The sequence below is a fragment of the Salvelinus fontinalis genome, chromosome 32, assembly GCF_029448725.1.
Source record: "Salvelinus fontinalis isolate EN_2023a chromosome 32, ASM2944872v1, whole genome shotgun sequence".
NCBI lineage: Eukaryota > Metazoa > Chordata > Actinopteri > Salmoniformes > Salmonidae > Salvelinus > Salvelinus fontinalis.
Window position 1 is genome coordinate 16,248,381 of NC_074696.1, and position 12,513 is coordinate 16,260,893.

The 12,513-nt window shown below is 41.8% G+C and overlaps 1 protein-coding gene across 1 annotated transcript in view; it reads left to right on the forward strand.

The window, feature by feature from the left end:
• LOC129830522 (adhesion G protein-coupled receptor B2-like) overlaps positions 1-12,513 on the forward strand; it is a 564,124-nt gene that overhangs the window by 278,005 nt on the left and 273,606 nt on the right. Inside the window, exons 6-7 of the mRNA XM_055893092.1 lie at positions 3,744-3,908; positions 4,081-4,245. Of these exons, the coding sequence (XP_055749067.1) occupies positions 3,744-3,908; positions 4,081-4,245 (330 nt within the window). The remainder of the gene's footprint in view (positions 1-3,743; positions 3,909-4,080; positions 4,246-12,513) is intronic.

The following is a 12,513-nucleotide window of genomic DNA, read 5'->3' on the forward strand; positions in this document are numbered from 1 at the left end:
TGCTGGTGGTATTGTCATGCTGGAGGGTCCTGTCAGGATGAGCCTGCAGGAAGGGTACCACATGAGGGAGGAGGATGTCTTCCCTGTAACGCACAGCATTGAGATTGCCTGCAATGACAAAAAGCTCAGTCCGATGATGCTGTGACACACCGCCCCAGACCATGATGGACCCTCCACTTCCAAATCGATCCCGCTCCAGAGTACAGGCCTCGGTGTAACGCTCATTCCTTCAACGATAAATGCGAATCTGACCATCACTCCTGGTGAGACAAAACCGCGACTCATCAGTGAAGAGCACTTTTTGCCAGTCCTGTCTGGTTCAGCGACGGTGGGTTTGCGCCCATAGGCGACGTTGTTGCCGGTGATGTCCGGTGTGCATACAACAGGTCTGCAAACCTTCAGTCCAGCCTCTCTCAGCCTATTGCGTACAGTCTGAGCACTGATGGAGGGATTGTGCGTTCCTGGTGTAACTCGGGCAGTTGTTGTTGCCATCCTGTACCAGTCCCGCAGGTGTGATGTTCGGATGTACCGATCCTGTGCAGGTGTTGTTACACGTAGTCTGCCACTGCGAGAACGATCAGCTGTCCGTCCTGTCTCCCTGTAGCGCTGTCTTAGGCGTCTCACAGTATGGACATTGCAATTTCTTGCTCAGGTCACATTTGCAGTCCTCATGCCTCCTTACAGCATGATTAGCAGGGACCCTGGGTGTTTTTCTTTTTGTGTTATTCAGAGTCAGTAGAAAGGCCTCTTTAGTGTCCTTAGTTTTCATAACTGTGACCTTAATTGCCTACCGTCTGTAAGCTGTTAGTGTCTTAACGACCGTTCCACAGGTGCACGTTCCTTAATTGTTTATGGTTCATTGAACAAGCATGGGAAACAGTGTATAAACCCTTTACAATGAAGATCTGTGAAGTTATTTGGATTTTACGAATTATCTTTGAAAGACAGGGTCATGAAAAAGGGATGTTTCATTTTTTGCTGAGTTTAGGCTTTTTCAACCAAATGAATTTTTTTTTGGCCGAAAACCAAAAGTGCATGTAGACCTTAAAGTGAAACGCTTACTTACAAGCCCCTAATCAACAATGAAGTTTTAAGAAAAATAAGAGTTAAAAAAGTAGTAAAAAATAAAAGAGCAACAATAAAATAACAATAACGAGGCTATATACAGGTGGTCGGTACCGAGTCAATGTGCGGGGTACAGGTTAGTCGAGGTAATTGAGGTAAAATGTACATGTACTGTAGGTAGGGGTAACGTTACTAACCCAATTTACCAATGTTCTACCTCATTCAACCCCTATTTTTCAAGGTTCTACCTCATTTAAACCATGTTTACTAATGTTATACCTCATTCAACCCCTATGTTTCAATGTTATACCTCATTCAACCCCTATTTACCAATGTTTTACCTCATTTAAACCCTGTTTACTAATGTTATACCTCATTCAACCCCTATGTTTCAATGTTATACCTCATTCAACCCCTATTTACCAATGTTTTACCTCATTTAAACCCTGTTTACTAATGTTATACCTCATTCAACCCCTATGTTTCAATGTTATACCTCATTCAACCCCTATTTACCAATGTTTTACCTCATTTAAATCCTGTTTACTAATGTTATACCTCATTCAACCCCCATGTTTCAATGTTATACCTCATTTAAACCCTATTTACCAATGTTTTACCTCATTTAAACTCTGTTTACTAATGTTATACCTCATTCAACCCCTATGTTTCAATGTTATACCTCATTCAACCCCTATTTACCAATGTTTACCTCATTTAAACCCTGTTTACTAATGTTATACCTCATTCAACCCCTATGTTTCAATGTTATACCTCATTTAAACCCTATTTACCAATGTTTTACCTCATTTAAACCATGTTTACTAATGTTCTACCTCATTCAACCCTTATTTACCAAATGTTTTACCTCATTCAACCCCTATTTACACATTGTTGACCTCATTCAACCCCTATTTACCAATGTTTTACCTCATTTAAACCCTGTTTACTAATGTTATACCTCATTCAACCCCTACGTTTCAATGTTATACCTCATTTAAACCCTATTTACCAATGTTTTACCCCATTTAAACCATGTTTACTAATGTTTTACCTCATTAAACCCCTATGTACAAATGTTTTACCTCATTCAACCCCTATTTACCAATGTTTTACCTCATTCAACCCCTATTTACCAATGTTCGCACAACACAATGATATCAATCAGATGTCCTCTGATATATACATTACGCATGCACACACACACATGCACGCGTAATGTGTGCCCTTTCCTTAGTGGCACTGGCTTCCCCGAGTGTCATTTCTTATGTAGGGAACTGCTAAGCTGACAGGCTTTGCATCAAAATATGCAATATCAATAAACATGGCAAAGTGAGATGGGGAGAAAATCGTCCCAGGAACTGTAATAGATTAATAATGAATGAATAATACATTAAATCATAAACCACTTGTCTAAATGTATCAACATCCAACTGAATGACAAGGATGTAAACAAAGAAGAGTTTTGACAGCCATCGCAGACGCACACACACACACACAGCTATCTTGGGATATGTAATTTACACCCAGAAGGCCATAGTGTCTTTTCATATATTTTAGAAGTGTCTTGTCTTTACAGTGCTAATAACTGGATCCTCAGGACTGTGGTGTTTTCCCTGGTGCTGTGTTGTATTAACAACAGCATCTCTCTATGTTAAGGTGTCTGAGCTCACTGAAGTCTTAACGTTAAATAAAGAAGCATATGGAAATCACTGGAGGGGAAAAAAACGCAGGACTTTGATGGTTATGTCAAATATGTCTAGCCTGTATATATTTCTACCTTTGTGTGTATTTGTTGTTTTTGTGTATTTTTTACAGTCATTTAAAATGTAAATATTGCCAGCTACCCGCGATGGAATTTGTCCCTCGATTAGTCCTCAAAGGGGACAGTGGAGACTTTCATTAGCAATGTGTTGATGTTATCAGGCTTTGGTGCCATTGCTCAGTATGCCGTATTCATCCGCCGCCTTCTAACCGGCTCTACTTTGATTTGATTAAAAGGCTGTCCTCCTTTTTGATTTAGCCTCCACCAAAACTCCAGATGGAATAGGTTGAAAAACTCTTCAAATCTAACTGCATTGTGGGGGGAAATCAAACTCCACAGAAAAAACTAACTCAAGACCTTGATAGAAGTGCATAGCCATGCTGAATTACTTTTGAAAAGTGGGCACTTTTGCACTTTCATGTCTGGCTTTTGGTTCCATAATGAAGACGGTAGGAAATCAGTAGTTGTTTGGATTTATTGTTAGTCTGTTGCAGCACAAGCTAGGTCTGACATATACAACAGACAACAGTCGTACTGCTGTCTCCAACCCGATTGTCTTTTCTCTATCTATCTCTCTCTCTTTCTTTCTGTCTCTCTTGTTTTCTGTCTCTCTATTTCAACCCCCCTCATTTCAATGCTTCTTTAATTTAACATCTCTCTCCCTTCCTCTCTCCCTCTCCCCCCTCTCTCTCTCTCTCCTTCCCTCTTTCCTCTCTCTACCCCCCTCTCTCCCTCTCTCTGTCTCTCTCTCTCTCTCTCTCTCTCTCTCACTATCTATCTCTCTACCCCTCTCTCTCTCGCTCTCTATCTCTCTACCCCTCTCTCTCTCCATCTCTCTCTCTCCCCTCTCTCTCTTTCTCTCTCTCTATCCCTCTCTCTCTCCACCCCCCCCCCCTCTCTCTCTCTCCTCTAGTGGAAGGCCAGTGGTTGGACTGGGCTCCGTGGTCTAGGTGCAGTGAAACCTGTTCCACAGGGAGCCAGCAGAGACAGAGGAGGTGTAGTGCATCGGTGCATGGCTGGGCAGAGTGTAAAGGACCACACCAGGAGACCAGGGAGTGTACCAACCCATCTTGTAGTGGTAAGACAAAAATATACACACACATAGAGAACAGACAGACAGACAGACACACTATATATATATATATATATATATATGTGTGTGTGTGTGTATCTGTATGTTATGACATCATATGCATTAAACCATCTCCCATCATTTCTCCACCCTTCCCCTTCCCTCCCTCTCTCTCCAGGTGGGGGTAACTGGGGCAGCTGGAACCACTGGAGTCTGTGCAGTAAGACGTGTGACTCAGGGTGGCAGCGTCGCTTCAGGATGTGTGAGGGGACAGGGATACAGGGTTACCCCTGTGATGGCTCCGGAGAGGAGGTCCGCTCCTGCAACGACAAGAAGTGCCCCGGTCAGAGTCTGTGTGTGTGTTTGTGTCTCAGTGTGTATTTATGTCTCTTTGTGTCGCTGTGTGTGTTTGTCTCTTTGTTTTTCAGTGACTGTTTAAGTCTCTTTGTGTCTCAGTGTGTGTTTAAGTCTCTTTGTGTCTCTGCGTGTGTGTGTGTGTCTCTTTGTGTCTCTGTGTGTGTGTATGTCTCTTTGTGTCTCTGTGTGTGTTTACGTCGCTTTGTTTCTCTCTGTGTGTGTGTTTGTGTGTCTCTCTGTGTTTGTGTGTGTGTTTGTGTGTGTGTGTGTTCGGGTAGGGACTGTGTGTGTGTGATGCTATGAGGGCTCTGTGTGTGTGTCTGTGTGTGTTCATTGAGAGGGCGAACTGTGTGTGTGTTCGGGTAGGGACTGTGTGTGTGTGATGCTATGAGGGCTGTGTGTGTGTGTCTGTGTGTGTTCATTGAGAGGGCGAACTGTGTGTGTGTGTTCATTGAGAGGGCGAACTGTGTGTGTGTGTTCATTGAGAGGGCAAACTGTGTGTGTGTTCATTGAGAGGGCGAACTGTGTGTGTGTGTTCATTGAGAGGGCGAACTGTGTGTGTGTTCATTGAGAGGGCGAACTGTGTGTGTGTTCATTGAGAGGGCGAACTGTGTGTGTGTGTTCATTGAGAGGGCGAACTGTGTGTGTGTGTTCATTGAGAGGGCGAACTGTGTGTGTGTTCATTGAGAGGGCGAACTGTGTGTGATTATTGGTGATAATTTGCGAACATGTTTGTTTTTGTTGAAATGTGTTGTAGTGTATTTGTTTAATAGGCTCAGTTATAAGTGTATAGAGTTACGTGTAGTGGGGGTACAATTGTATCTGTAATGATTGTGGAATGAGGGGAATTGACGGTTCTTCGTGTGTCAGTCAAACTGCATCACAGAGAGTGGATGATTCCCTGTGGTGAAGACAACACACAGCTTACCTAGCTACCACATAACGTCCTGAGAACCTAATGTTTCTTAGAGCTTGGTGAGAGCATGGTTTTCCATTGGTTATTTAGCATACAACCTTCCCACAATATTCTGCAAATGGTACAGGATACCCCGCTCGCACATAACGTTCTGAGAACCAAATGTTTCTCACGTGGGGATTCCAGTACTTCAGCGTAACTTTTTCTAAAGGGTTCCTAATGGTTCTTTTTAAAGTCATGTTCTCAGAACATTAAGAACAGTTTCCATAAAAAGCAGAAGAAAACATTAGTAATGTTCTAAGAATGTTATTTAAAAACATGTATACAACAGGTATACCTGAATGCTGATTGGTTAAAAGCGCATTCCAAACGCTGTCTATTCCACAAGTTACAGTTGGCTAAATCTATGATGTAATAAAATGCCTATTTTCTCTGTTCCATCTGAGTGCACAATCCACTGTCTCATTAGCCCAGCCAGACAATGTCTAAACTTGATCTCAACTAGAAAAAGCCTCTGGACTTTATATCATATTTCTTTTAGACTAACATTTAGTTTTCAACAGTGTAGATTTGAATAAACCTTGCTGTCTGTCTCTCCGACATTTGCAACATTGTTTCAATATTCAAATTGGGTCTCCAGCTTTCCCATAGTAATGAACGTGTCGGGAGTCGGGATAAGACAGACAGGCAGTTTTTCTCAGCCAGACAGACATGAACCAGCATCATTGGTATGGATATACAGTAAAAGTCAGAAGTTTGGACACACCAACCCATTCAATGATTTTTCTTTAGACCTCAAAACTATGAAATAAGACATATGGAATCATGTAGTAACCAAAAAAGTGTTAAATAAATCAAAATATTTTTTATATTTGAGATTCTTCAAAGTCAAGACAAACCCTTTGTCTTGATGACAGATTTGCACACTCTTGGCATTCACTTAACCAGGTTCATGAGGTAGTCACCTGGAATGCATTTCAATTAACCTGTCTAGGATGAGAGTGCCGCTAGCGGCACTCCCCCCCCACCCCCACTGAAAAACCAGTGCCGCGAAATTCAAAAAAAATATTTTTTTTAAATATTTAACTTTCACACATTAAAGTCCAATACAGCTAATGAAAGACACAGATCTTGTGAATCCAGTCAACATGTCCGATTTTTAAAATGTTTTACAGGGAAGACACAATATGTAAAGATGTACATCTATTACCTAAAAACACATTAGCATAATCCACCATCTTTTATTTGTCCACCAACACCAGTAGCTATCACCAATTCGGCTAAACTAAGATATTTATAGCCCCTAACCAAGAAAAAAACTCATCAGATGACAGTCTGATAACATATTTATGGTATGGGATAGGTTTTGTTAGAAAAAAGTGCATATTTCAGGTAGATGGCATAGGTTACAATTGCACCCACCGTCACAAATGGAATAGAAAAACTACTTAGAGCAACGTGTTTACCTACTTACTAATCATCAAACATTTCGTAAAAATACACAGCATACACGAATCGAAAGACACAGATCCTGTGAATACAGACAATATTTCAGATTTTCTAAGTGTCTTACAGCGAAAACACAATAAATCGTTATATTAGCATAGCACATAGCACATAGCAGCCCAGCATTGATTCTAGCCAAAGTGAGCGATAAAAGTCAACATCGCCAAAATATATTAATTTTTTCACTAACCTTCTCAGAATTCTTCAGATGACACTCCTGTAACATCATATTACACAATCCATATAGAGTTTGATCGAAAATGTTTATATTTAGCCACCAAAATCATGGTTAGACAATGTGAAATGTAGCTCAGCTGGTCAGAAAATGTCCATGCGCCACTTAGACAGTGATCTACTCTTATACATAAATACTCATAAACGTGACTAAAAAATATAGGGTGGACAGGGATTGATAGACAATTTAATTCTTAATACAATCGCGGAATTACATTTTTTAAATTATCCTTACTTTTCAATACAGTTTGCGCCAAGCGAAGCTACGTCAAAAAACATGGCGTCCTAAGCCACTAACATTTTTCGACAGAAACACGATTTATCATAATAAAAATGTCCTACTTTGAGCTGTTCTTCCATCAGTATCTTGGGCAAAGGATCCTTTCTTGGGTCCAATCGTCTTTTGGTGGAAAGCTGTCCTCTTGCCATGTGGAAATGCCAACTGCGTTCGGGATGAACTGGAAGCGTGCCCAGCAATTTACAGCGTTTCAGAAATAAATGTCCCAAAATCGCACTAAACGGATATAAATTGCTATAAAACGCTTTAAATTAACTACCTTATGATGTTTTTAACTCCCATAACGAGTAGAAACATGACCAGAGTAATATTACTCCCTCCACTAATGCTTGGAACAAGTGCGGGTCGATGTCCTCCACGCGCATTACGCAGCAAGAAAAGACTTGCTAGCTACAGGTTTTTTAAATTTATAGTGCCTGTGAACGCGCAATCGACCCCATTCAAATCGTCATCACGTAAAGGCATCCAGGGGAAGACGTAAGCAGTGTCCGTATAGTCATAGCAATAACAGTGCCCTTTTAACTGACTCCAGAACAGTGGCCAAAATTTCTGAAATCTGACTCCATGTCAGGGAAATTGCTGTAGAATGGGCTCTGTTCCACTTAGAGACAAAATTTCAACTCCTATAGAAACTATAGACTGTTTTCTATCCAATAATAATAATAATATGCATATTGTACGATCAAGAACTTTGTGGGAAGCCGTTTCAAAAATTACACGATTAGCATAAATAGTCACAACAGCGCCCCCATCCTCAACAGGTTAACAGGTGTGCCTTGTTCAATGTGAATTTGTGGAATATATTTTCTTCTTAATGCTTTTGAGCCAAACAGTGGTGACAAGGTAGGTGTGGTACACAGAAGATAGCCCTATTTGGTAAAAGACGAAGTCCATATTATGGCAAGAACAGCTCAAATTAGCAAAGAGAAACAATATGAAGGTCAGTCAACATGGAAAAGTTTCTTCAATTGCAGTCGCAAAAACCATCAAGCACTATGATGAAACTGGCTCTCATGAGGACAGCCACAGGAAAGGAAGACCCAGAGGTACCTCTGCTGCAGAGGATAAGTTCATTAGTGCTACCAGCTTTAGAAATTGCAGACCAAATAAATGCTTCACAGATTTCAAGTAACATACACATCTCAACATCAACTGCTCAGAGGAGACCGTGTGAATCAGGCCTTCATGGTCCAATTGCTGCAAAGAAACCACTACTAAAGGTCACCAACAAGAAGAAGAGACTTGCATTGGCCAAGAAACATGAACAATGGACATTAGACAGGTGGAAATTTGTCCTTTGGTCTGATGAGTCCAAATTTTAGATTTTTAGTTCCAACCGCCATGTCTTTGTGAGACACAGAGTAGGTGAACGGATGATCTCCGCATGTGTAGTTCCCACCGTGAAGCATGGAGGAGAAGGTGTGATGGTGTGGGGGTGCTTTGCTTGTGACACTCTCAGTGATTTATGTAGAATTCAGGGCACACTTAACCAGAATGGCTACCACAACATTCTGCAGCGATACGCCATCCCATCTGGTTTGGACTTAGTGGGAGAATCATTTGTTTTTCAACAGGACAATGACCAAACACACCTCCAGGCTGTGTAAGGGATATTTGACCAAGAAGGATAGTGATGGAGTGCTGCATCAGATGACCTGGCCTCCACAATCACCTGACCTAAACCAAATTGAGATGGTTTGGGATGAGTTGGGCCCCAGAGTGAAGGAAAAGCAGCCAACAAGTGCTCAGCATATGTGGGAACTCCTTCAAGACTGTTGGAAAAGCATTCCAGGTGATGCTGGTTGAGAGAATGCCAAGAGTGTGGAAAGCTGTCATCAAGGCAAAGGCTGGCTACTTTGAAGAATCTAAAATATATCATATATTTTGATTTGTTTAACACTTTTTGCTATTTCATATTGTATTTCCATGTGTAATTTGATGCCTTCACTATTATTCTACAATCTACTGTAGAAAATAGTAAAAATAAAGAAATACCCTGGGACCATGCCTCAGGACTACCTGGCCTGATGACTCTTTGCTGTCCCCAGTCCACCTGGTCGTGCTGCTGCTTCGGTTTCAACTGTTCTGCCTGCGGCTATGGAACCCTGACCTGTTCACCGGACATGCTACCTTGTCCTGGACCTGCTGTTTTCAACTCTCTCTCTCTACTGCACCTGCTGTCTCTAACTCTGAATGATCGGTTGTGAAAAGCCAACTGACATTTACTCCTGAGGTGCTGACCTGTTGCACCCTCTACAACCACTGTGATTATTATTATTTGACCCAGCTGGTCATCTATGAACGTTTGAACATCTTGGCCATGTTCTGTTATAATCTCCACCCGGCACAGCCAGAAGAGGACTGGCCACCCTGGTTCCTCAGAGCCTGGTTCCTCTCTAGGTTTCTTCCTAGGTTCTGGCCTTCCTAGGGAGTTTTTCCTAGCCACCGTGCTTCTACATCTGCATTGCTTGCTGTTTCGGGGTTTTAGGCTGGGTTTCTGTATAGCACTTCAGTGACATCTGCTGATGTAAAAAGGGCTTTATAAATACATTTGATTGATTGATTGAATGAATTTGTAGGTGTGTCCAAACTTTGGACTGGTACTGTATACAAATAACTCTATAAATAGTAAACAGGTAAAACTAAACAAAGTACAGCCAGTCATTCCAGCTTAAAGTTTGAAGAGATTGTGTTAGTTGTGTTGTTGGCTAGCTCCTCTGAACAACAGTGTCCTGACGAAAGAGCACATTTTCTATGCCAGGTGAAATTGTGCATCGTTAGCTCATTGTTATGGATGTATCCAAGTAAATGTCACTAGAAAACAACTTCAACAAATGCAAATGCAGCTACTTTGCTCTTATTCTGGCTGCACTTTTTTGACGTGACTGTAAGTTAGTCGTAGTTGGCTAGCTAGCAAGCAAGGGATAAGAACGTCGCTAGCCAGTATGGCAATGGAACATTTAGAACAAACGCCCTAGTCGCGTCCATAGATACAGAACAAAAAGAGTGAACGACTGGGTCGCGTCTCTGGCAACCAAACAGATAGAACAAACGACCAGCCGGCTTGGGTAGCAACCCTAGATTTGTGTTGGGACTATATCTTGTGGAAGGATGAAATAGTATGAATAAATGCATCAAAATAATCTTTAATGAAAATATGTCAATCATTTTTAGAATATGTTGGTAACCCTTTGTTTGGAGCCGGTGTTTGGAGTATATATTGGTATGGTTTGCCAATAACAACACCCGTGCCAATATTTCCTCCAAACACCGGACTCTCGGGCATTAGCACTTAAATACATTCCGTTCTCAGCATCAACAAAACTCTCTCTATCCTCGACCTTGTTAACTGTGTTCAGGTGTGTTGGCTGCACCCACTAATTGGCCACACCTGATCTTAATGAGGGCTTGTTTCCTTTGAAATAGGGTCTGTTTGATTAGACTAAAATGAACAGCTTCGTATGAGTTAAAAAAACATGGCATGCTAGCTCCACCCTGGTGGCGCAGTGGACTAATTGCAGGGATAGAGAACAGAAGATCATAGATTTGACACAATAAACAAGAAAAGTGTTAGCATGATTAATGCCTAAGCAAATTCATTTTCATGTGTCCTACCTGTGCTTGGACAGAATAGTTAACATGAGCTGGCAGTGCTATTAAAGGTCTTATTGAAACATGTTTTCAGAACGTTATTCTATTACCGTTCTCAGAACGTTACTCTAGTCTCCCAGGAAGACTTTCAGGGAACCTTAGTAAAACATTCTCAGAACCACCCGGCAACCAAAAAAATTAACATTCCCAGAACAGGTTAAATTCTCACATCCCTTCTCAAAAAAGGTTACCGGTTAGGAAACGTATGCATTTGTTCCCAGAACAAATGGGAAACGAAAAATATACATTTCCACAACTTCCAAGGAACCAGATGTGATAGCTGGGTTTTGTCTTCTCTCCTGCTCTCTCTCTCTCCTTTCCCTCTCTTCTCTCTCTCTCCTCTCTCCTCTCTCTCTCCTCTCTCTCTCTCTCCTCTCTCTCTCTCTCTCCTCTCTCTCTCCTCTCTCTCTCTCCTGGTCCCTCTCTCTCTCCTCTCTCTCTCACCTCTCTCTCTCTCCTCTCTCTCTCCTCTCTCTCTCTCTCATGCTCTCTCTCTCTCTCCTCTCTCTCTCTCTCTCTCTCCTCTCTCCTCCCTCTCTCTCTCCTCTCTCTCTCCTCTCTCTCTCTCTCTCCTCTCTCTCCTCTCGCTCTCTCTCTCTCCTCTATCTCTCTCCCCTCTCTCTCTCTCTCCTCTCTCTCCTCTCTCTCCTCTCTCTCCTCTCTCTCTCTCTGTCTGTATGTCTGTCTATCCATTTTCCTGCTGCCTTTTACTTTAGTTTGTTGCACAGTATCTATCTTTCTGATTGCCTCTTCATCCCTCGCTCTGTCTCTGTTGACATCATTTTCCCTCCATTTCTTCCTGTCTCTTGCTCTCTCAATCTTAATATTCACTCTCCCTTTCTGCATTTCTCTCTCACTTTATCTCCCTCTTCCTCTCTTTTTCTCAACCTATTTCTCTTTTGCTCTCCCCTCTCTCTATCCCCCCCCCTCTCTCAGCTCACAGGACGAAGAGTATTGTTCAATGCCCTGCTTTGTGTGATTTGTCAGTGTGTCAGCCACTGCAGCAAACAGCACAGTTTAATAAGCATGCCTTTGACTGGGTTTTCTCTTTCTGTGTGTATGTGTGTGTGTGTGAGCATGCATGTGTGCTCTGGGAGGCTATAGATTAGATAAATGTCAGACATTGCCGCAGAGTGAACTTCTATCAGAGGCAGTCCTTTTATAGCTCTTTGGCATGTTGCAGAACATACAGATACGTCCAAGAGTTTGGAGGGGAACATAGATTTAGATGAAGAAGCAGACTAGGGGTGCATCTCTCACTATCTTTCTCTCGCTGTTTTTTTTCTCTCTCTCTCTCTCTCTCTCTCTCTCTCTCTTCTCCAGACTCTGAGTAAATCCTCTCTTGTAATATTCTTCATCATTCAGGGTTATGTAGAGAGGGATAAAAAGAGATATGAATACAAAGAGGGACAGATAAAGACATATTGAGTGTACAAAACATTAGGAACACCTCCTGAATATTGAGTTGCACTTCCTTTTGTCCCCAGAATAGCCTCATTCTGTCCTTAATGTTTTGTACACTCACTGTATATTGCAGAGGTAATGATGGAAATACAGTACCCGTCTAACGTTTGGACACACCTACTTATTCAAGAGTTTTTTTTAAGTTGTACTCTTTTCTGCATTGTAGAATAATAGTGAAGACATCA